Source organism: Oncorhynchus clarkii, chromosome 4 (genome assembly GCF_045791955.1).
Source record: "Oncorhynchus clarkii lewisi isolate Uvic-CL-2024 chromosome 4, UVic_Ocla_1.0, whole genome shotgun sequence".
NCBI lineage: Eukaryota > Metazoa > Chordata > Actinopteri > Salmoniformes > Salmonidae > Oncorhynchus > Oncorhynchus clarkii.
Window position 1 is genome coordinate 71,644,275 of NC_092150.1, and position 25,702 is coordinate 71,669,976.

Below are 25,702 nucleotides of genomic sequence, written 5' to 3' on the forward strand. Positions count from 1 at the left end.
CTGTTAGTGAGCATTTCTCCTAAGCGAGGATAATCCATCCACCTCATCATTACACAGGTGCACCTTGTGCTGGGGACAATAAAATGCCACGCTAAAATATGCAGTTTTGTCACACAACACAATGCCACAGATGTCTCAAGTTTTGAGGGAGCATGCAATTAGCATGTTGACTGCAGGAATGTCCACCAGAGCTGTTGCTAGAGAATTGAATGTTAATTTCTCTATCATAAGCCGCCTCCAACATCATTGTAGCGAATTTGGCATTACATCCAACCGGCATCCCAACTGCAGATGACGTGTATGAAGTCATGTGGGTGACCGGTTTGCTGATGTCAACGTTGTGAACTGAGTGCCCCATGGTGGCAGTGGGGTTATTGTATGGACCTGCATAAGCTACGGACAACGAACACAATTGCATTTTATCGATGGCAATTTGAATGCACAGAGGTACTGTGACGAGATCCAGAGGCCTATTGTCATGCCATTCATCTGCTGCCATCACCTCATGTTTCAGCATGGTAATGCACAGCCCCATGTCGCAAGGATCTGCACACAATTCCTGGCCTGCATATTCACAAGACATGTTTGAGCATGTTTGGGATGCTCTGGATCTACGTGTACGACAGCGTGTTCCAGATTCCGGCAATATCCAGCAACTTCGCACAGCCATTGAAGTGGGAAAACATTCCACAGGCCACAATCAACAGCCTTTATCAACTCTATGCAAAGGAAATGTGTCGCACTGCATGAGGCAAATGGTCTGACTAGTTTTCTGACCAACAGATGTATATCTGTATTCCCAGTCGTGAAATCCATAGATTAGGGCCTAATTATTTTTTTTACAATTAATTGATTTCCTCATATGAACTGTAACTAAGTAAAATATTTGAAATAATTGAATGTTGCGTTTATACTTTTGATCAGCCTTAGGAAAGTATTCAGACCCCTTGACTTGTTCCACATTTTATTACGTTACTGCTGTATTATAAAATTGATAAAATATTTTTTTACCCTCCTCAATCTACACACAATTCCCCATAATTCCAAAGTGAAAACAGGTGTATAGAAATGTTTGTAGATTTATTACAAATAAAAACAGAAATACCTGATTTACACAAGTATTCAGACCTTTGCTATGAGACTCAAAATTGAGCTCAGGTGTATCCTGTTTCCATTGATCATCCTTGAGATATTGCTACAACTTGAATAGAGTCCACCTATTGGTAAATTCAATTGATTGGACATGATTTGGAAAGGCCTGAATGCCAAGCTTTGCGTCTGGAGGAAACCTGGCACCATCCCTACAGTGAAGCATGGTGGTTGCGGCATCATGCTGTGGGGATGTTGTTCAGCGGCAGGGTCTGGGAGACTAGTCAGGATCGAAGGAAAGATGACCGGAGCAAAGTACAGAGAGATCCTTGATGAAAATCTGCTCCAGAGCGCTCAGGACCTCAGACTGGGGCAAAGGGTCACCTTCCAACAGGACAACAACCCTAAGCACAGCCAAGACAATGCAGGAGCGGCTTCAGGACAAGTCTCTGAATGTCCTTGAGTGGCCCAGCCAGAGTCCAGACTTGAACGCGATTGAACATCTCTGTAGAGACTTGAAAATAGTTGTTCAGCAACGCTCCCCATCCAACCTGAGAGCTTGAGAGGATCTGCAGAGATTGGGAGAAACTCTCCAAATACAGGTGTGCAAAGTTTGTAACGTCATATACTCTAAAAAAATAAAATGTTCCTGGAGTATCCTTTGAGGGTTCTTCAAATTGAAACTGTGGAGGGAACCTCTAAGTTCTTCAAAGAACCCTTTTTAAATGGTTCTTCAAAATAACCTTTTGGGTACATTTTTGAACTCCCTCTTCCCCTATTATTAATAATAATACACATAATAATAACACAATATTTCAGATGTCGGTGTTTATTGATATTTTAGAGGCAAAGCAGAATTTAAAAATCCAAAGATGAGGTAAACGCCCAGCCGAGCCCCAAGTCCAATGGGTATGTCCTCTGGCGTGTTGATGTTAATGTGTTGATGTTCTCCGTATCCATCCAGATTTTGCAGTGCACGGTGGTCGAACAGGTTTCCTGTTATATTCATCAGAGTTGTAGGGAGGGTGAAGTGTGTGAATCCAAAAAATTGCAATTATACAGATTTTTTTTAAATGTGCACATGGCAGTATTCATACCTTGGTTTTTGTGGTAAATGTGAATGTAAAAATAACTTTTCACTTTTGATAATGTTTTTTATACAAATACCTTGTAAATAATGTAGAAGCCTCTGGGATTTCCATTGAAGAGATAAGGGAGGCTGCTGTGACCAAGTCCTATCTGGTTTTAGAGAAAACAAAATTAACTGTAGATGATACATGTGATCTGCAAAACATACCAATACCTTTGTGTGCCTCCTGGTCTGTATACCTGCAGACTCAGACACATACAAAAGTGAGCAGTTCAGTCATCTGCACCCAATGCAGCTATAGCCTTTAATATATTCTTACCTCGTTGTTGGTTGATATCCATTGAATTGTGTCGATTTTCTGTTTTAGAAAATGGACAGTGTCAAACACTGCCATTTGTCCAAATATGAAAAGATAGATGGTATTATCATAAAATAATATCAATTTAGATCATTCAAGGGAGAAGAAGCCTTACCTTACATTGAGGAGATCTTAAAATTGTTCAGTTAAGTGCCTGCACCTGCTGTCATCTCAAATTCAAATCCAAATGTTTCAGTTGGGCAGTTTGTTGGTGGGTGTTCTTGCAGGAACCTAAGTTGGTTCCTCAATGAACCCCACCTCCTTTTGGGTTCTTAAAGAACATTTTGGGGGCATTTTTCAGAGCCAATAACCCTAAGATTCTTCAAGGAACTTTTAGGATCTTAGAAGAACCCTTGTTGTAGCCCTAATTTTTTGTGTACCCAAGAAGACTCTTGGCTGTAATCGCTGCGGAAGGTGCTTCAACAAAGTACTGAAGTGAGGGTCTGAATACTTCCGTAAATATGTTTTTTTTTTTTATTATACATTTGCTAATTTCTATAAACCTGTTTTTGCTTTGTCATTATGGGGTAGTGTGTAAATGGATGAGGGGGAAAAAATAATTTAATCAATTTTAGAGTAAGGCAGTAACATGATTAGAAGGTCCTGTGTAGATTGTATTTTCGACCAGCAACTATCAGGAAATAACACAGATCACATTTTTACAGTGTTAGTTTCATCAACTGTTGTACAATATGATACAAAACACAAGAAACTGAATTTCGACTGCACTGGGCCTTTAATAGATTACCACCAGGCCATAGCCTATGTCAGTACAAATGATAAATATGGCACTGAAATATAAAATATACATTCTTGACATAAGGACAGCAGAAATTACCTTAACATTGCCTGAGTCAACTGCAGCAAAGACTTTAAAGCGATCCAAGCTTCCTCACTCATCTCCACCCAAGGTTGAGATGACTCAGAGGCTTAATATGATTAATGTCTGAGCGTTGTCTTCTTACGTATGACTCATCTGGATCCAGGGGGAGGGGCCGGATCAGAGGTTTTTATGTAGAGCAGCCAGAGGAAGTGACCATGTTGATTAAATGAAGGGAATTTTACTAGGACAACTGCTTATATAACATGAAGCACAGGCCTTTCATTTGGTCAGACTAAGGAAAGGATCAGAAATTCAGTCAGTAGCCATTGTGGTGAGTATGTTAAAAATATATATTCTAATTCAATGCAATCATTTCCAGTTTTGCCTTGTGTATTGCTGTCCTTCAATAAACATCTCAATTAATTTTCTGTGTTGGCCTTCTATACTGATTACAGAACAACACAAAGCAAACCAAATCAATACTCATCAAGAAAGCCAGTCTGCTATGGTGCATACGTTACATCCAACACAATCCTTCTTTATCTGGCAAATAACTCAATATCTTAATTGATGTTGTGAAAACAACAGTTATGAATCTGACCGACTTGCACACGGTACCAGTATTCCAAAGAACACATCGTCAAACAAAGATAGACATGATAATTAATAGTTTAATAACAAAACATAAAACATACATCTTGTCTTTTGGAGTACAGAAAGTTGTACATTACAAGAAAAAGAAAGCCAACTAAAATGAGCAGCATAAGCTTAACTCAGAGAGCAGACCATCTCTCTGGACTGAAATAGTCCGTTTCAGTTCTTGCTTTTGTGGAGGATGCCCTGATGCACAGATACTGAGTCACTGCTTGTTCATGAGGGTTGGCCTGAGCTAGGGGCCGCACAGTTACAATATCTATTTGTTTAGTAGTTGATCAGATCATCTATACAGCGCCTTGCTCTGGCTGACCCTCGTCAACAAGCATATTCTCTGGACCGGTCTCAGGGCTGGAGGTTCTGTCTTCTTGATTGGGTGCTGAGATAAGCAGCTTATGTATGTGACTCTGCTCTTATTGGCTGGGCTTCTCTTCAGTTGGCGGGTCGTTCCACATAGGTTCCAGGAGATGCTCTGGAACCTTCTCCATGGAGGTCTAAAGATACAGATATTACAACCAGAAGTGGAGTCTGTACGTTCAAATTTGAGTGTGTGTATAAGAATGCTAATTACTTTATTATGTCCAAAACAGATTAAGGCATATGACTGATCTTATTCCTGATAACATAAGACAGCATAACAAAGCAAAAAAACTTGTTTTAAAAAAAAAATGACAATTGTAGATTGTTGACATTGTGGTTGACTTAGCTACACCATGGAACCTATTCAGACCCTGCATATTTCAAGACATGGCATATGGGGGTGTATTGAAATACTCAATGGGCTGGACAATTATTTTCTTCTCACTCATCTTGAAAAACATTTTTTTTGAAACGTGGAAAAATCAATCAAACCACCATCATTAACACAATGGAAACATCTAAATATTCATTATTGAAATAGCATGGGCAAAGGCCATGTGGCAAACAATAATGGAGGCACTAGGGATGGGGTGTGAGCATGTGTCTGGGCAGAAGAGATGTAGATGTTGTTTGTTTGCGTTTGAAAGTTATTCATATTTTTATTTAACTAGGCAAGTCAGCTAAAGACAAATTCTTATTTACAATGGACGGCCTTCATATGTGTATGTTTGTATTTGGTGTCGGAAAAAAGGGGACACAAATGTAAAATACATTTGTAGAAAGGAAACCTATCCAGAACCTGTAACATCTTCTCAATCTTACCTTGGTCACCTCCATGGCCACACCCTCTGGCAGATTCCTCTGTATGTATTCCAGGTACACCTGTGCAGTGGATCCAGTCACACGAGAGAGCTAAGGGAGAGAGATGAAAAGGGGATGTAGACATACCACTGACCTCCTGTATCAGTCCATTGAACCTTCCCTATAGCCATCCATCTAATCTTGAAATAAACCATATGAATCCATTGACTCTTCAGGAGGTCTAACAGAATCAATAGGAGTGGAAACAATCCCCAATGGTATGTTCTAGTTCTGAAAAAGATGAGGGAAGAGGCATTTGTAGGAACTTAAGGGTGGAAGAAGACTGTTTGCCTCACCTCTATGCAGCGGTAGTGCGTCCTCATTTCGTACTGGACCCTGTGTTTCTTGAAGATGTGGACAGATTTCAGAAGTGTCAGCCGCTCAATGTTCTTTGGAGGCTCAAATCTAGTGCAAAAAGAAAACAGACAGCATTTTGAGTGAGTATTGTCCCACAGTGAGAAAACATAAACATTGAGCATTATCATCAAAGCAGATTGGCACTGCTATCTAAATGTAAAAGTGGGTTAGAGATGCTCTGTGCTCATTTAGTTAAAGGACAACTCAGAGATGGGAACATAATAAACTGATGTGACAGTTACAGCTTAACACCCCTCTATGTCAACTCACACTTTGCCCAGAGTGACTCCCAGCTCTTTGGCAGCCAGGATGGCGAAGAACTCATAGCTGTCCAGGACTGCTTTGTCATGGCCCTTCACCAGCAGAGACACCTTCTGGTACAGCGTGTCCGGCTCCTCTGTGACAATCACCTGGAAGGAAAAGAGAAATGTGTAATTTACTAGATAAAAGTTCAGCAGAATAATGTTTTTCATCCATGCTCTATATATGGTACTGTCTTTTTCCTGGCCATGTGATCTGACAATGAAAACTCAGGGTCCTAGTTATAGACTAACAGTGCATCAAGGTGTAGACAAGGTGATGAAGGAGTAAAGCCGAAACCACACAGAGACACCGTCAAGGCTTTTGGCACAATAGTGCTGGGGGCATCAAGGCTATTGGCGCCGTGCTGGGAGTGTCAAAAAGAAAACAGGATGACTCACAGATGAGGGAAGAGAGGAAGAGAAGGTTCCAGTGTGGAGGCAGGCTGCAGGCAACTGGAGAGGGCTGTTGTAGGAGAATGGAGAAGGTGAAAATGGAGTTGGATTAGTTAGCTATAGGATTGACAAGTAGTAAACGCTCACTATATGGATTTTACACTTGAAGACTATAGCTAGTAAGCTATTAGCTGACTAAACGCAACTCCATGGTGAATAAAGTTTCTAATGAACTCCGCAAACAGAGTTGAGTAGAGACCAGGCTTTGTGGAATTCAGTTCCAACTACATTGATTAGCCCAACCAAATCAAATCAAAGTTTATTTGTTAAGTGCGCCGAATACAACAGGTGTCGACCTTACAGTGAAATGCTTACCTACAGGCTCTAACCAACGGCGCAAAAAAAAATCTTAGGTGAACAATAGGTAAGTAAAGAAATAAAACAGTAAAAACACAGTGAAAAATAACAGTAGCGAGGCTACATACAGGCACCGGTAAGTAAATTCTTAGGGCCTTCCTCTGGATTACAGGCAGTTTAGCCTGGATGGCAGGCAGCTTAGCCCCAGTGATGTACTGGGCCGTACGCACTACCCTCTGCAGTGCCTTGCGGTTGGAGGCCGAGCATTTGCCGTACCAGGCAGTGATGCAACCAGTGCTCTTGATGTTGCAGCTGTAGAACCTTTTGAGGATCTGAGGACCCATGTCAAATCTTTAGTTTCCTGAGGGGGAATAGGCTTTGTCGTGCCCTCTTCACGACTGTCTTGGTGTGTTTGGACCATTCTAGTTTGTTGGTGATGTGCACACCAAGGAACTTGAAGCTCTCAACCTGCTCCACTACAGCTCCGTTGATGAGAATGGGGGTGTGCTCGGTCCTCCTTTTCCTGTTGTCTCCTTAGTCTTGGTTACGTTGAGGGATAGGTTGTTATTCTGGCACCACCCAGACAGGTCTCTGACCTCCTCCCTGTAGGCTGTCTCGTTGTTGTCGGTGATCAGGCTGCAAACTTAATCTTAATTTAATTAAACTTTTGTCATCTGCAAATTTAATGATGGTGGAGTTGTGCCTGGCCATGCAGTCGTGGGTGAACAGGGAGTACAGGAGGGGAGCCCCTGGGGGGCTCCAATGTTGAGGATCAGTGTTGCTACCTACCCTCACCACCCGGGGGCAGCCTGTCAGGAAGTCCAGGATCCAGTTGCAGTGGGAGGTGTTTAGTCCTAGGATCCTTAGCTTAGTGATGAGCTTTGAGGGTACTATGGTGTTGAATGCTGAGCTGTAGTCAATGAATAGCATTCTCACATAAGTGTTCCTTTTGTCCAGGTGGGAAAGGGCAGTGTGGAGTGCAATAGAGATTGCATCATCTGTGGATCTGTTTGGGCAGTATGCAAAGTGGAGTGGGTCTAGGGTTTCTGGGATAATGGTGTTGATGTGAGCCATTACCAACCTTTCAAAGCACTTCATGGCTTCGGACGTGAGTGCTACAGGTCTGTAGTCATTTAGGCAGGTTGCCTTTGTGTTCTTGGGCACAGGGACTATGGTGGTCTGCATGAAACATGTTGGTATTACAGACTCAATCAGGGACATGTCGAAAATGTCTTGTATTGACACTGTCTGTTTGATGGTTCGTTGGAGGGCATAGCAGGATCTCTTATAAGCTTCCGGGTTAGAGTCCCGCACCTTGAAAGCGGCAGCTCTACCCTTTAGCTCAGTGTGAATGTCGCCTGTAACCAAGGTCAATACTTAAAAAAATGTAAATAATGCAATGCTTACCTATGTTTGTCCTCTGTAGTTGTGTGCCTTTGTTTGCTGAAATCCCACATTTTTCAATAAACGTTCATTTAAACCGACTGTTTGCTCGTTTCTGTTTCTCAAAGATGTCAAGTCAGTGCAAATGTGCACGTCTCCGATTACTTAGGCCAAGGGCTCCAAATACTCATTCACCAATCAAATATCTGATGGTGTTTCTATCAAATTTCGCATTCGCGCTGAGTTGCCATCTTCAATAAATAGAAACGAGCAGTCGGAGGTTGCATTTGACGTTTATTGAAAAAGTATGGATTTCAACAAATTATGGTGAATACTTAAATAAAAAAAAATTTACAATGGAGTTGAGTTTAGTCCGCTAGCTAATTAGGTACATACCGACATAATGTAGATCTCCCATGATATCTGCAAGCGTTCAATCCTATTGATCCCTGTAAAAACTGGCCAAATTGTTATTAGCTAAAACTGTGAATTAACAAAACATGATCAAGGTAGCTAGCTATGGTTCAGGTTGTTAGTAAACGCCCTAGAGCAGAGCTAGCTGGCTGGCTGGCTAACTAAGTTCACACGCAGAGGCAGAATCTGTGCGATAAGCTTCGTGTATTAGAGAAATACATGTGGATAACCCATTAATAACGACAACGCAAATATACTTAATCTTAAGTATAGTAAATACTGTACCGATTGTGAGACTCCCACGAATATCCTTCCGAAGGTGCAAATATTTCGACCGACTACCATGGGGGCCGCCATGATTTTTGTGGGGGCGGGACAGTTATCTTCTTCAGTGACAGACTGACCAAGAAAGCGGTGAAATGCTGCCTCCATCGGTATCGGAGTAATAACAGGTTTAATCGTTTATTTTTTATTTTGTATAAGTTATAGGTACATTTAGCCATCTAATTTATTATAGAACCTACATTTGTGCTATTTTGCAAAGACAATAGTATCTTACTAAGTCATGCCACATGCTATAACATATACAGATAACAATTAGCTATGGTCTGCCAATAAAAAGTATTTTTCTCAAATGTTGTTCCATATATTTAAGCAATTCAGAACATGTAGATTGAAGATCTTCGTGTCTCCAATATTAGCTGTTTTTATCTACAGAAAACGAGGTGTAGTGGACCAAATCATGTATGTCACGTGATACAGTAACCCGGGCCACGTTCAGTTGCCAAACGTTGTAAAACGTTGCCGATAGAAATGCCATGAATAGATCTGATACGACCCCTCTACATAGAGATTGTGTAACATTGCTAGAGGGCCTCTGTCATAAGGCCTCCTCTCTCAAAGTTCCAGAATGGATTGAAACTGGCAGCCATATTGGTCAGATTTATTGTCAACCTAAAATATTGTCATATAATTATAAATACAGTTTATACAAGTTGTATATCAATGTTCTGTATAAATAGCCTCTAAAATATGTAAACAGTCCATAAATGTAAACATTTTGCTGTGTGCTATTACATGATACAATATCAGTACTTGTTGCACTTAGAACTTGTCTAAATCCTATCATCAAGTGATTTCAGCCAGTGTATGGTTGTGGTTTGACTGCACTTTTTGAATGGAATGTTAACATATTGGCAGTAAATTAAAACAATTAATTTAAAACTGTCTGGCTAGCTAGCTAACCAACATATAGGGCAGAGACATTCTTCAAATTCATTATTTTACACTATCGTATCACAGCACTGGCAAACCATGTTTGACCAACTTCCTGACCAAAATGGCTGAACTTTATCCCGTCATAAGAAGGTTAATGAACATTCTATTATTTCATAAGAAGGTTAATAAACATTCCATTATTTTTATTCCCAATTATATGTGCCACTACGTGTCAGAGGCCTATTTGTTCTACATAGCCTATTTCTATCTGAACGTTCCAAAACGCTGCGTCCTACTGAACGCGCCCCAGCACAGGCCCTGCCCTGTACATTCAGCAACAACACAAGACAAGACAAGGGAAGGGAGACAAGAGGTAAGCGGTTTCTCATTGTCCATTGATATTTATCCAGCGATATTGACGTTAGGTCTCACATGATTTTAGCATACTGACAACGATACCTACTCCCTTGCTGTTTTTGCAATTAGCCACACAAACGTGTCTTTTCAAAACAAAACGACTAGCTAGCTAGTTTTCTATCGGGCTACTGACTAGCTAACGTAAGCTAACTAGCTAGCCAACCAATTTACAGTGAAGATGCCGATGCTAGTGGTTGGTAACGTTAGCTAGCTAGTTTTGTGATTTGTAAAATGTCCAGATCAAATGGGACAATGCCGGTATTTCTGTCTGTGGCTTACTAGTTAACTAGGTAATTAATCATTTAGTGACCCGCTTTAGGTATGTAGTGAATAAGCTGCTAAATTGCTAGCTGGCTAATGCAAATTCTGCCAATATTTAGCCGAATGGATTGATATTATTATATGGTCACTGTTATTTAGCCCGTTATTCGCTAAGGTTAGCTAACGTCACTGATTGGGCTGTGCTGCCAAAATACCAAAGTATCAAATACTTGCATATAAAGAAATATCCCCAGTTTATGGTGCTAAACCAACTTGATTCTGGAAACTAACGTTAGTTAGCAGTGGTTTATAAGGGTATGCTATTTATTGGAAATCGAATAGCTATGTTGTGGATAATTATGGCACTGAGCTGTTAACTAGCTGCTGTGTCAATATATATGAACATAGTCTGAATCAATGATTTGTAAACCGAACGGGTTGGCCAATACGTTTGACAATGTTGTGCCTCCCATCGAGTTGCTTCACAGATCACAGCCGAACAATATTTGTAGTATTTTATTGTCCTTTCTTTTGCGTCGTGGTCTTTATGACCATTCGCCATGCATTCTCGCGCTCTTGATTTCTCTCTCAGATTTCTCTCTGAGTCTCAACAATGTGAACACAAACGGCGCATTCGGGCTGGTCTTGGCATATTTATTGCTGCTGTGTTTTCTCAGGGGTATCAGTTCTCCTTGATCTTCTCCTTGATCACTCTATATAAAATGTTTATTTTTCTCCCTTTTTCACAGCACTCCTTGACGGGATCCCCGACATAGATTGGAAGGCAATCTGGGTGACATAATGATTTTGCTGGGAGAAGCAGCACTCCCACGGGTTGGGGGTTGACAGCTAGGGTTTATTCATTACACCAAGTCTTTTGCAAAACGCAAACCTAACGGGGAGGGCCCTACTTGCGTTTGTCCAATAGAAACTCTCGTTTTAGTTGCAAAACATTTTGTTTTGGACTCATGATTACAGCCCTGATGTGAGGAGTCCCATTTCATACATCGCATGGAGAACAGGTGTTCGGTTCAGCAGTGATGCCACACCGAATTGGACCATATTCAGAATAATCGGATGCTCCAGATTGAAGCAATGGATGGTTTGGAATTGAGATTTGATGCCTGCATTCTGAGATTTTTTTAGTGCTCTGACATTTGCCTTTTGACATGCACTCAACAAATTTGTTTCTTACAGAGCTAATCAAGGCTCCAAGAATGAATGTTTTTTTTTAAACTTATTGCATAGTTCAAAGTTGTTGGAGGAGCTTTGTTAAGTTGTTAGGTTAGTTGGCTTTGACTGCAAACAAAGGAAAATAGGTTTTCTTATCCTGTGATCGGATCTACTGTAGTTATAAAATTCCACTTCGTGTTAAGTAAAAAAATGTGTTCGTGGATAACATTTGGTAGTACGCAATGTATAGACCAATACTTTAATCTTTCACCTCCGTGGTCAATACTCATGGAGTCAGTATCACATTGACAGGACTTACTGATTTAACAAATCGAAATGACCTGAATGTGTGCCTTTGAACTTTTATGCAATCTTCTATGAAATCACCACTGGCCAACCATGTTATTTAGATAATTTAGTGATCAACAACTGATCAGACTATTTTCTTAAAAACGTATGGGAACAAACACCTAGATAGACTACCAAAACGTCAAATAATATGCAGCGTCTGTTCCACGGCGCCGACACGAGTTTGCCTGCAGCGGAGTGGAAGCGCTCATAGCTGGACTACCATCCTTATCAAAAGGCGCGACCTACAGGATTCTTTTACCTCATCGTGGAACGAGTTGCGGTCGGCAGGCATGTTCGCCGCAGTGGAGCATGGCCCCGTCCTGTGCAGCGACTCCAACATACTCTGCCTGTCATGGAAGGGCCGGGTACCCAAGAGCGAGAAGGAGAAGCCGGTGTGCCGGCGGCGCTACTATGAGGAGGGCTGGCTTGCCACAGGGAATGGGAGAGGGGTTGTCGGGGTAACGTTCACATCCAGCCACTGCAGAAGGGATCGGACTACCCCACAGAGGATCAACTTCAACCTGAGAGGACACAATAGTGAGGTAATAGACATGCTTATTTTGTGATTATAAATGTGCACATTGAAGTAATGTTAGTATAGAATCCTAAATGTCATAAGTATTTAGAATATATTTTTATCTTGCTTTTCATGATTTCTAACATCTAATAATACATTAGACAGTTTGTCTGTTTCATATCATTCAAATGTTGAAGTCTGGGTAAAGTAACATTGTATTACCAATTTAATTACTCTCATATACGGACGGTATTGTTAGTCGGTGAGCTGGTATTACTGTGTTTCCTGTGTAAGAGAGAGGAGAGTGGCTGTTGGTTACTGTGGTTCAGATGGACCAAGCTGCTGTGTCAGTATTCCACAAAGCAGCTGACTAGAGCGGAACCCTATAGTGACTGAAGTACTGACTGACTCCCGTAAGAGCTGGTCCCGAGCCTGACCACAGTCCCCACATTTTATTTTAGCCATATGTGACGCAGCTCGTTTGTCAGTCACGGTTCCAGCGATTTTACACCCTATATCACAATGAGCAAAATGAACCCAAGAAATAGGTTAAATTATCAGAGTTTTTCATGTGGCCCATTTATATCATAATACAGGCTATCTGTATTACTGGGCTATATCAGAAGTCTTTCTTTTTTATTTTTATTGTTTATTTATTGTTTTGTATCTTTTTGTTAGTTTTTTTGTTGCCCCTTTTTCTTCCCAATTTCGTGGTATCCAATTGGTAGTTAGTCTTGTCCCATCGCTGCAACTCCCGTACGGACGGGAGGCGAAGGTCGTGAGCCGTGCATCCTCCAAAACACAACCCAGCCAAGCTTCTTGACACAATGCCCGCTTAACCCGGAAGCCGGCCACACCAATGTGTGGAAACGCCGTACATTTGGCGACTGTCAGCGTGCACTGTGCCCGGCCCGCCACAGGAGTCGCTAGTGCGCAATGGGACAAGAACATCCCTGCCAGCCAAACCCTCCCTAACCCGGGTGACGCTGGGCCAATTGTGCGCCGCCCCATGGGTCTCCCGGTCGCGGCCGGCTGCGACAAAGCCTGGACTCGAACCAGGATCTCTAGTGGCACAGCTAGCACTGTGATGCATTGCCTTAGACCGCTGCACCACTCGGGAGGCCCAAAACTAGTTTTTCCTCATGGCTCTCTCTTCCCTCTGCAGCAAACATTTGGTGAGCAGTATGTTTGAAACACTGAATCTCAATAAAATCACAGTATTTTCATCGCAATACATATCGCATCGGCACCTAAGTATCATGATAATATCGTGAGATCCCTGGCAATTCCCAGACCTATACAATATTGTGTGCTATATCTTGGAAAATAAATACATGTAACTCTATGACAACATAATGTTTGTTTCCAACATTAGGGCTGCTAAATATGGCTTGGTGTTTTGTTTCCATGCCATGATACTAACGATTATTGCAACTACTGGAATCGTCCCAGCCCTACTAAATTATAGCTTAATCATATTTAGGAAGTTCATTTTCTTAGAAAATAACTGCCCCGTGCTTCTCTGGCCATGCATATATCCCAGTCTATTTAATAGATAACAGACACTCACCTGATCTCGCACGCCCAATTAGGAGAGGTATGGCTACTGAACTTGAAGCAGCAAGAATGATGAGAGCAGACACTTGCACTTTTTCTTACGTTTTGCATAGCCTATAGCCTACCCTTTAGGCGCTGGAAGATTTGCAGGCAGAGACAAATAAATGGGTTATCAATATTTATTGAAAAGGCACCTCTACTCACGTTGGTTGAGTGCCCTCCACTTCTTTCCATTTATAAATATTTGTTTCCACACACTGGTGAACTGCACTGCAGCCTAGTCATGACATAGGGTGGTGGCAGGTAGCCTAGAAGGTAGCCTAGGGGTTAGAGCATGTATTCCCAAACTGGGGTACGCATAATGCCGCTTGGGGTACGCCAAATAAAAATGTGATTCACATTTGGAAAAAAATATTTTTATTTATTTATATGCTTTTACAAAAAAAAATATTCACATTTTTAAACAGTCCATTTATATTTTCCAACGGGGAAATACCTGAGCAACCTCGTTTCACTCGTTTCATTAAACCATCTGGTGTTCAGCGAAATAACAACACAATGTCAAATACAGGTAGCCTAGTCAAATAATTAACATCCAATCTATTAACCGTTACTCTCTCGGGGGAATTCCACAAACGGTCCATATGTAGCCAAACGAATCTTCTGCTCATTTCGTTTGTTCGATAAATTGTTAAAAGAAACTAAGGCCCGTGTCCATAGAGACACATACCAGCTCTACTGGTAACGTTAGTACTGCTACTACCAGCAGTACTACACCTGCACCTGTCGACGACAAGTAGTTCTGCTTCCACGAGCACATCCAATGCTTAGCATCAGTAATTCTACATTTGTTTTTAGCCCAGCTAGCATGGACACTGACAGTTGTGAATCTGATGCAGTCAAAGAGCTACTGCCCCCTTAACCGGCATAAGCACCGAACAACAGACAGGGACGTTGGACCATCGATGAGCAAATATGATGAGAACTACATTGATTTGGGGTTCACTTATATTGGAAGTAGTGACTTTCCTCAGCCACAGTGTGTTATATGTGCGGAAGTACTTATCTCACAACTTGATGAAACCAGACATTTAGAAACAAACATGCCAATTTTAAAAATAGGCTACGGGAGTTTTTTGAATGAGAATTAATTAAAATTTAATTGTACCTTTATTTTACTAGGCAAGTCAGTTAAGATCAAATTCTTATTTTCAATGACGGCCTAGGAACAGTGGGTTAACTGCATGTTCAGGGGCAGAACGACAGATTTGTACCTTGTCAGCTCGGGAATTCGAACTTGCAACCTTTCGGTTACTAGTCCAACGCTGTAACCACTAGGCTACCCTGCCGCCCCAGACGACTTTTGAGTAGTAAGACATGTATAAAAGCAACAGATACCATTAATAAGAAGGTGCTAGAAGTGTCTTATGGTGAGCTACTGAGTGGCTAGGACAGGCAAGCCCCATACTATTGTGGCGGACTAAATTCTTCCTGGGACAATGCTGGGGGAAAAGGACAAAAAAAAACTATACAGACAATGTCTTCATCAAACAACACTGTTTCACGACGCATCAGTGACGTGGCAAGATATGTTTTGAAACAGTTACTGCTTTGCATACAAGCCAGTGAACTCTATTTGTTACAGCTGGATGAGTCAACAGACGTGTTGGGCCTGGCACAGCTTCTGGTATATGTCCGTTACATTTATTGGGGGTCAATTAAGGAAGACCTCCTCTTCTGGAAACCAGGACAACAGGAGATTATATTTTTAAAGTTCTGGACAGCTTTGTGACATCAAATGGACTTGGTGGTTGATGTGTTGGTATCTGTACTGATGGTGCAAAAGCCATGACAGGGAGACATAGTGGAGTGATAACACGTGCAAGCAGTTGCTCCCCGATGCCATTTGGGTACACTGCAGCATCCATCGAGAGGCTTTTGCTGCCAAGGGAATGCCTGACAGCTTGAAAGACGTTTTGGACACTACAGTGAAAATTGTTAACTTTGTTAAAGTAAGGCCCCTGAACTCTTGTGTATTTTCTGCACTACGTAATGATATGGGGAGCGACCATGTAATTATTTTACAACAAACATTGATATCCAACGTGCGCTGGACATCAAGGGGCAAAGTATTGACACGTTTTGTTTTGTTTGTTTAAATTGAGAGACGAGCTTAAAGTTTTCTTTACTGACCATAATTTTTACTTGTCTGACCACTTGCACGATGATTTCTCACACGACTGGCCTATCTGGTGTTTTTTCTCGACTGAATGATCTGAATCTAGGATTACAGGGACTCTCCTCAGCTATTCAATGTGCTGGACAAAATTGAGGCTATGATTAAGAAGTTGGAGCTCTTCACTGTCTGCATTATGATTATTTTTTTTTTGTGCAAATTAACTCAAGTTTACGCACAATGTCCAATGGGATATAGCAAAGTACCTGAGTGAGTTGGGTGCGCAATTATGCAAGTACTTTCCCGACACGGATAACACAACTGGGTTCGTTATCCCTTTCATGCCCTGTCTCCAGTCCACTTACTGATATCTGAACAAGAGAGCCTCATCGAAATTGCAACAAGCGGTTCTGTGAAAATGTAATTTAATCAGAAGCCACTGACAGATTTCTGGATTGGGCTGCGCTCAGAGTATCCTGCTTTGGTAAATCGCGCTGTTAAGACACTGATGCCCTTTGCGACCACGTATCCATGTGATAGTGGATTCTCGGCTCACACTAGCATGAACACTAAATACAGGCACAGACTGTGTGTGGAAAATGATTTAAGACTCACACTCTCCAATACAACCCAACATTGCAGAGTGATGTGCATCCTTTCAAGCATACCCTTCTGATTAACGTGTGTGGCAGGCTTACAATGATGGCAAAAAAACACATTTGAGTGCGCTGACCCTGGTGCTAGAGGGGGTATGCAGCTGGAGGTTGAATGTTTGAAGGGGTACGGGACTATAAAAGGTTTGGGAACCACTGGGTTAGAGCATTGGGCCAGTAACCGAAAGGTCGCTGGTTTGAATACCCGAGCCGACAAGGTGAAAAATCTGTCTGTGCCCTTGAGCAAGGCACTTAATCCTAATTTGCTCCAGAGGTGTAGTACTACTATGGCTGACCCTGTAAAACAAAACATTTCACTGCACCTATCCTGTGTAATCTAATCTGCGACGACAACAAAATATTTTAATCCCAAAGTTGTCTGTCTGACCGCCCGCCCGCATGCAGCATGAAAAATGTTGACCGCGCGCTGCAATGATCTGTGCCGGGGCCCGTGGGAATGCAGCCATCTAGCTCCAAGTACCTAAACTGACACAATGTTTTTTTATGAGGTTGTTGAATTAGGTTTGCAATAGGTGTGTGTTTTTAAGGGATTTTGGTTGATTCTCATTTTACCCACTTCCAGTCATGTTCATTCAAGTACATGTTCATCCGAAACAACAGTTCCCCCTTTCACACTTTCCCTAGTAATGAAGTCTGTAATATCCTTCCCCAGACCATATTTCATATAAAGCAATAAATAAGCAAATGCTTTGGGAAATGTAAAATCCATAATTTGGTAGCCGGTCGCATAATTCGGTGTCTCTGACAGTGTGGAAATTAGTTTGCCTAATGAATTCTATCAGGTTATGACGAATGTGCTTACTCACATAACATCAGTGCTCTATTGAGTAGTGAAGAGAGGAGGGAACCCACTCCCATGACCAACTGACCAGGGTCTCCACTCTATATTTATGCGACTGGCTGCTGGCCTGAACAGGGAAATCCACTTTATCAGCAGTTATGGGAAGGGCATCCGTGCCGCATGGGTAATGATGTTCCTTCATGTTAAATAGGACACCTCACAGAATAGAATAGGCCAAAATCTAATGTGAGCTCAAACAGAACAGCCAAGGTCAATAACTACGACAGACTAGATTAGATTGGTCATAATCACCAGAGCAGCGACAGTTATGGGTAGTTTAGTCCTTCAGTGTGTTCTGCCATCTGAATGGATGAGTTGTTTGGATCCTGGACAGGAGTGGGTCGCAGGGAATGAAGAGAAATGCTTTTAAAGACATGCTCCGGTACTTTGGTGACTAAAAGTGTTTTTTAAATCTTCCGCTTTGGACAGGATGTGTCAATGTGCAGTTCATACATGCGTAATCTATGAGCAGAATTACTGTCTTACCTCAATTGGCCACAAAATCCATAGTTTGAAAGCAACTTTTCTTGAAGCTGTGCTGTGCCATATTCCCTACATTTCCCCTCATGTGGGCCAGCCCCTAACAATTTTAGTTCTAGCCATTAAGCTTCAGCCCCTTGCATTTGAGTGACAGCTAGCAAGAGGCCTGCTCAGCATTATCCAATGAGGGTTGCGGGGCAGGTCCAATGGCTCAGTGGACACAGCAGAGCAAGAAAGCCATGAGAAGTTGCGCATACAATGTCTTCAGAAAGTATTCATACCACTTGACGTTTTCCACATTTTGTTGTGTTACAGCCTGATACAGACGTCCTTCCTAACTCAGTTGCTGGAGAAGAAGGAAACCCCACAGTTGCAGAGTTTAATGGCTGTGATAGGCAAAAACTGAGGATGGATCAAAAACATTGTAGTTCCTCCCTTAGGGATGCACAATATATCGGTGAGCATATCGGAATATGCCAATATTATCTAAAAATGCCAACATTGGCATCGGCCTGATGTCTGTCTAGTTTAACGGCGATGTGAAAAACCGATGTCAAAGCTGATGTGCATACCTGTATAACGTAAGTAGATGATGTGATGACACCACAAAAAGCAAATGATGCTACACAGAACAAATGATGCTAATGTAATGACTACACAGAACAAAAACAGAAAAGTACTAAGGGCACACTTCCAACAATTAAACAAGAAGTTGAGCAGTCATCTGAAAGAGTAAGAACATTTCAGTGAGACAACTCAAAGGTGAAATCCATTGATGCCAAGATAATGGAATTCTTTGCCCATGACAATCAACCGTCCTCTGTCGTGGATGATCTTGGCTTTCACCGTCTGGTCGTGCCCCGATACACACTATTTTTCAGATGTTGCCCTACCGGAGTTGTACGTTTCAACAATACTGTGCATCTATGAGCTACTTGCTATGGGTGTCACTGCTATTAGCTTCACTACTGACATTTGGACCAGCCCCATGAGCATGCTGAGTCTGACAGCACAGTGGGTTGATGAGGATTTCATACTGGGGAAAGGCATATTGCATGCTCAAGAATGTGCTGATTCTCATACCACTGCTGCCATTTCAATGGCATTTGAGAACATGTTTGAAACGTGATACCCTCTGTCATGGCATTGAAACTCCTGGTCAACAACTGCCAACACAGACCGTGGGGTTAAAACTTACAAAAGTACTTGAGACTGTGAACAAGAGATTCGGTGACATTCTCTCTGAGCCTCTTACTGTGTCGCGACCATGCTCGATGCTATGTACAAGGACCGCTACTTCGATGCAGACAAGAAACAGGGTTTACGTGAAATGTTACATACACAGCTGGATAAGATGGAAACGGACACAGTGACAGTGAGCACCGAGGAAGAGGACCCACGACAGAAGAGGCCATGGACAGACAGAGCTAAAACCACTGCTTGACATGTATGATGAAATCCTGGTTGAGAATGAAACGACTGAACAAATGAACAACAAAACAACACAGCAAGTTAGTGAAATAAATAGATTTTGATTATATTTTACTGGTAATGGGGACACACGTAAATGCCAACAAAATAACTTTTTGGTGTGTAACCTTTTATTTAACTAGGCAAGTCAGTCAAGAACAAATAGTTTTTTACATTGACGGCCACCCCCGGCCAAACCCGGACGACGCTGCGCCAATTGTGTGCCACTCTATGGGACTCCCAATCACGGCCGGATGTGATACAGCTTGGATTCGAACCAGGGACTGTAGTTACGCCTCTTGCACTGAGATACAGTGCCATAGACCGCTGTATGTGTGTGTGTGTGCACTATTTAACTGTACTAGAATGCTTAAAAGGCAGCAAAAATGTTTTATATCAGTTATCTGTATTGTTTTTTTGGCAAGGAAAATATTGGATTTCGGTATCGGCCAAAAATGTCATGTCAGTGCATCCCTATCCTCCCCAATACTAACCTAATTGACAGAAGAGATGAACAGAAGGAAGCCGGTACAGAATAAAATTATTCTAAAACACGCATCCTGTTTGCAATAAGGCACAAAAGTAAAACTGCAATAAATTTGGCAATTTTTTAAAATGTTATGTACTGAATATAAACCATTATCTTTGGGGGAAATCCAACACTGTAACTAGTGCCTGCAACCTGGTTCAGGTTATCAGTTAACCGACCAGTGTAGTTACAAACAGCACAGGAATTAAATCATTATCATGTATTGATCACATCTTTACTATTGCTGCAGAAATGTGCTTTTAGAGCATTATCCAAATCCATTGGATGTAGTGATCACAATATAGTAGCCATGTCTAGGAAAACAAAAGGTCCAAAGGATGCACCTAATCTGGTGTTTGTGGTCATACAAGTTTTGTATTGATTCCTATGTTGTTGATGTAAAGAATATTTATGGTCTGTGGTGTGTAATAAGGAGCAACCAGACACTGCACTTGACACACTTTATGAAATTACTAATAAGCACCCACCCATTAAGAAAATTACTGTTAAAAACTGTTAAATCCCTGTGGATTGATTAGGAAAAACATTATGTGGTTGAGAGGGATGAGGCAAAGCAATGACAAATAGGTCTGGCTGCACAACCGATTGGTAAACATACTGCATATTGAGAAAGCATGTGACTAAACTGAATAAAAAGAAACAACTACACTATGAAACAAAGAAAAATTACATAAAGAATGATAGTAAAAAGCTTTGGAGCACCTTTTAAATGAAATTTGGGGCAAAAAGGCAAACTCCGCTCCATCATTCATTGTATCAGATGTCTCATCACAAAACCCACTGATATTGCCAACTACTTTAATGATTTTCATTGGCAAGATTAGCAAACTTAGGCATGACATGCCAGCAGCAAACGCTGACTCTACACATCCAAGTATAACTGATGAAATTATGAAGCATTGTACTTTTTTGAATTTTGTAAAGTGAGTAAAGCCAGTGTGTCTATGTATGCGGATGACTCAACACTATACACATCAGCTACTACAGCGAGTGAAATCACTGAAAAGTTTAACAAAGAGCTGCAGTTAGGTTCAGAATGGGTGGCAAGGAATAAATTAGTACTACGTATCTCAAAAACGAAGAGCATTGTATTTGGGACAAATCATTCACTAAACTCCAAACCTCAACTGAATCTTGTAATAAATAATGTGGAAATTGAGCAAGTTGAGATGACTAAACTGCTTGTAGTAACCCTGGATTGTAAACTGTCATGGTAAAAACATGTTGATACAACAGTAGCTAAGATGGGGAAAGGTCTGTCCATAAAAAAGCGCTACTCTACCTTCTTAACAGCACTATCAACAAGGCAGGTCCTACAGGCCCTAGTTTTGTCGCACCTGGGGTACTGTTCAGTCTTGTGACACAAAAAGGGACCTCGGGTAAATACAATTGGCTCAGAACAGGGCAGCACGACTGGCCCTTAAATGTACACAGAGCTAACCATAATAATATGCATGTAAGGCTCAAGGTGTAGGAGAGATCGACTTCATTACTTTTTTGTATGTGTTGATATGCTGAATGTACTGAGGTGTCTGTTTTTAAACTACTAGCACACAGCTCGGACACACATGCATACCCCACAAGACATGTCCCCAAAGGTCTCTTTACAGTCCCAAGTCCAGAACAGATTATGGGTGGTGCACAGTACTACATAGAGGCATGGCTACATGGAACTCTATTCCACATCACGTAACTGATGCAAGCAGTAGAATCAGATAAAACATTTATTTAAAAAATAAAAATACACCTTATGGAACAGCGGGGACTGTGAAGAGACATACAGGCGCATACACATAAGACACACTCTACACACACATATGCATGGATGTTGCATTGTAAATATGTGATGGTGAAGTAGTGGCCTGAGGTAACACACAAACACATCACCAAGTATCATTCTTAATTCGAGCATGGTGGTGGCTGCATCATGTTATGGGTATGCTTGTCATCGGCAAGGACTAGGGAGTTTATGAAAAAAATAAATGTAATATATCTAAGGCCAGTCAAAATTGTTTAATGGATTTTCCCTAGAAAAGTGTGGCGAGCGAGCAAATCTTTTTTCATGTTTTAAATTAAACAATAAATAAAAACATTTAAGTGGATAAGGAATAACAGTACTTTACCACATTGTCCTAGACCCTTGTGCAGGCCCTAGGCCTAATGTGAGCTTCAAGAGTTATATTATTCCATGTGAAAAATAGTGTAGGTTTTCTTAAAAAGAATGAAGATGTTACAATGTTGTTATAACCATGAGAAATTAAACACAGTGGGAAGTATAACTTGTGACAGTTCATTTATTCCCGATTTAAAAAAAAAAAAATGTAAATATATATATATTCTCGTCATTTAATAGGGTAATAGAGTAGACTATTTAAAAATGTAAATCTAATTCAAGAATGATTGCCAAACAATTGTAATCATATTAAAATTAAATATTTATTTTCCACCATCATTTGCAAATAAATTCATTAAAAATCCTACAATGTTATTTTCTGGATTTTTTTTCTTCTCCTTTTGTCTGTCATAGTTGAAGTGTACCTATGATGAAAATTACAGGCCTCTCATTTTTTTAAATGGGAGAACTTGCACAATTGGTGGCTGACTAAATACTTTTTTGCCCCACTGTATGTATGTATGTATGTATGTATATATATATATATATATATATATATATCTATCCTATAGGCGTTAACAAAATATCCATAGAAATATGATTAGGCCTCTCATAGACTAGGCCTTGTAGAAATAGGGTCAATTAAGTTAGGTCTGCCAAATTAATGTATTATTGGAAAAATACAAATCCAGCCATAGGCTATACTCTATCATCAAAAATGTTTTTGTATAACATGCTCAATTAGAAGCATAAATCTATAAAGAGCAAGCTTGACTAAATTCTAGCCCAGTAACTTTGCTCACGACATCCTCCTTGTCCTGTCTGGCTTCCACAAAAAGCCCCCACTTTGGAGCAAGTTGGTCACATCATTGTGGAGCTGCTGATCTGCATGAAGTGTGTGCATGCGTGCCACTGGCGATGTACTTTGCTGGCCATGCTAACTGTTTTCGGCGGCGCATCATCACGTCAAACACATTCCGTTTGATTTTGATTTTTGCGGGGTGTGGAGAAAGGTAAGGTGGGTCATACGTTAAACAGTAAAATTCTACTTTGTCCAGCCTAAGCACAGGCAAAATCCTAGAGGAAAACCTTGTTCATTCTGCTTTCCAACAGACACGGACACATTTCCCTTTCAACAGGACAATAACCTAAAACATAAGGCCAAATGAGTGTTGCTGAGTGGCCTAGTTACATTTTGACTTAAATCTGCTTCAAATCTATGGCAAGACTTGAAAATAGCTCTCTAGGAACCAACTTGGCAGAGCTTGAAGAATATATATTTTTTTAATAGTGTATAAATATTGTACAATCCAGGTGTGCAAAGCTCTTAGACTTACCCAGAAAGACAGCTGTAATTGCTGCCAATGTTGATTCTAACATGAATTGATTCAGGGGATTGAATACTTAGCTCATCAAGCTATTATAAATTCAAACATTTTGTTTAAATTGTATTTATTTATTTATCTGTAGATCATTGACAAAAAATGAGAAATATATTTTAACCCCACTTTGTAACACCAACAAATTTGGAATGATTGAAGGGGTGTGAATGCTTTCTGTAGGCACTGTATGTGGCATGATACACTTTACAGGGACCACTTTTGGCTTGTGAGTCAGTGCTACATTCAGAACTACTGGTTAAAAAGTATACAAAAATATCAGAGAATCTCTTTAAGCTGGCAGGAGAGGAGAGGCTGCACACCTATTGTTAGGTTTAAGAATATGAGTGTCTGAAGAAGTCATGTCAAGGTAATGGCAAAGTCATCATATTTTTCCCACCTCCCAGATTTAATGTTTGTTTATTTACCCTAAGCTGGCTGGGCGGAGAGAAGTCGAGGTGGGAGTGGAGAGGGGGATAGAGGGCCACTGAGTGGGAGATAATTATGAAAAGTTAGAAGAGTAGGTGTTAGAAGAGGGAGGGGCAGAGGGCGAGAAAGAGGAAGAGAGTCTGTTTGCAGGCCAGAGAAAAAGCATCAAGATCCAGGGATGAGACACTTGCTCTGGTGATTGCATCAGTTGTGGCTTGAGCACAGGCTCTGTCACTTCAAAGAGAGGGAGTGAGGGAGATGGAAGTAGAAGTCTGTGCAGGGCAGCCAACTTGTTTCTATGAGCGAGGGAGAAACCAAGATAGTGATAGTTGAAGGGAGATGTAAAACAGACACACAGGGAGATGTAAAGGGGTAGATAATGTGATTATCTGTTCATTTCTGGTCATGAACCTTATTTTGCTTTATTGCCATCGGGCTGTCTCATCAGGTGTATGCTAGGTCCTCAGTCCTCTCATGTCAGCTTGATTTTGGGATGTTCCAGGTCCACCTCATTGAGTGTCATCACGGGATGTGTGTGTGTTTATAATGGAGTAAAATGGATTCTTCTAATCTGTTCTAACACCACCATATTCACTGCAAATCCATTTTGAACCAAAACAAAAAGCCCAGATTTGTCCAAATAGACAAGACCATAAAACAGCTTATTATTAGCAGCGACACTGTCTGCTTTGAGACTCATTTTAAAACACAATTCAAAAGAAGCAGCGCCTTTATAGTGGGAGTGTCTGTATTTTAATATAAAAATGATAAAAATAGATGTTATGACTGTCAATCGAATTCCAATGTAGCAGTAGGCCTATAATCCCAATGGGAGTCTTATCAGTCCTTCTGATGACAACACAGCCTTGGCTTTTTGTTCTATTTTGTGTGTGCTTTGTTTGATCTGATGTAGGAACCTTAACAGTGCCAATCTCAAGGGGCCCGTTTTACTTTTGGGGCTAAAAATAAGAAATTAGAAAAAAATCCTTTGTGGACGTCACTACAGACTCCGAAATGAAGGTTTATGGAGGCACACCAGGCTGCAATGTGTGTGTTAACTTTGGTATTTGAAGTGTGACACACCATCTCAAGCCCCTCTGCAGCAGTAGACAATGAGCAGACACACACTCTCACACACACCTGCCAGTACCCATGGGTTCAGTCTGGAGTCTGTTTTTCAACATGCCTGCCCTGAGCCCAGTGTTATGTCGTGTGATTGCATGTTTCAGACAGACCAAGCATTCTACAGAGAGACATACATGACCCTGGGGGCACTATTACCTATACTACCAGACCCTGGGGACACTGCTTCCTCTGCTACCTGTTTACCAGCCTCTTCACTGCACAAACTGGTCTTAGTTTACAGATCTGAGGTTATGGCAAAAACTGTACAGAATAATGCTGGTAACAGAATGTTTATATTTGCAACCTGAATAACATCTCTCTCTCTCTCTGTGCCTTTGCCCTCTCTTCTTTAGCCTTTACTATGGTATGATACACTAGATGGGTCTAGTTCATAGTCTTAATCGGTCCTAATGGATGCATGGTAGTGATGGGGAGGGGAAATTATATGATATTATATTGATATTTGAGGCAGATGTATTGTTTTTTTAAAAAAATGGTATATATATATATTTTTTTAACTATAGCTAGTT

General features: G+C 41.1%; 2 protein-coding genes across 3 annotated transcripts in view; one reads left to right on the forward strand and one right to left on the reverse strand.

The window, feature by feature from the left end:
• Window positions 1–4,013: 4,013 nt before the first annotated feature.
• LOC139407229 (mitochondrial ribosomal protein S10) lies at window positions 4,014–8,828 on the reverse strand. 2 transcript variants are annotated; one of them, XM_071150818.1, is made up of 7 exons: window positions 8,727–8,828; window positions 8,424–8,485; window positions 6,294–6,357; window positions 5,863–6,002; window positions 5,532–5,640; window positions 5,197–5,286; window positions 4,014–4,508 (listed from the first exon to the last, which is right to left on the reverse strand). In XM_071150818.1, exons 1-7 carry the CDS (start codon window positions 8,796–8,798, stop codon window positions 4,428–4,430), a joined length of 618 nt encoding a protein of 205 aa, XP_071006919.1. In that variant the 5' UTR covers window positions 8,799–8,828; the 3' UTR covers window positions 4,014–4,427. The 2 variants fall into 2 exon arrangements, with proteins under 2 accessions (XP_071006919.1, XP_071006920.1); XM_071150819.1 differs by lacking the exon at window positions 8,424–8,485 and having other exon boundaries at window positions 4,180–4,508; window positions 6,294–6,347; window positions 8,727–8,799.
• A 1,139-nt stretch (window positions 8,829–9,967) lies between these two features.
• The window catches only part of LOC139407231 (TUB like protein 4a), a 50,537-nt gene continuing 34,802 nt past the window's right edge, over window positions 9,968–25,702 (forward strand). The window contains exons 1-2 of the mRNA XM_071150820.1: window positions 9,968–10,032; window positions 11,087–12,403. Of these exons, the coding sequence (XP_071006921.1) occupies window positions 12,152–12,403 (252 nt within the window). The 5' untranslated portion in view covers window positions 9,968–10,032; window positions 11,087–12,151. The remainder of the gene's footprint in view (window positions 10,033–11,086; window positions 12,404–25,702) is intronic.

Bases quoted from the DNA above. Each gene is read 5' to 3' on its own strand.
- LOC139407229 (XM_071150818.1), bottom strand. From the start codon at position 8,798: ATGGCGGCCCCCATGGTAGTCGGTCGAAATATTTGCACCTTCGGAAGG. The intron at 6,358-8,423 runs GTATGTACCTAA...CTCCTACAACAG, and splicing joins GGGAGATCTACATTATGTCG to CCCTCTCCAGTTGCCTGCAG. The intron at 6,003-6,293 runs GTGAGTCATCCT...TTTTCCTTCCAG, and splicing joins CTTCCTCTCTTCCCTCATCT to GTGATTGTCACAGAGGAGCC.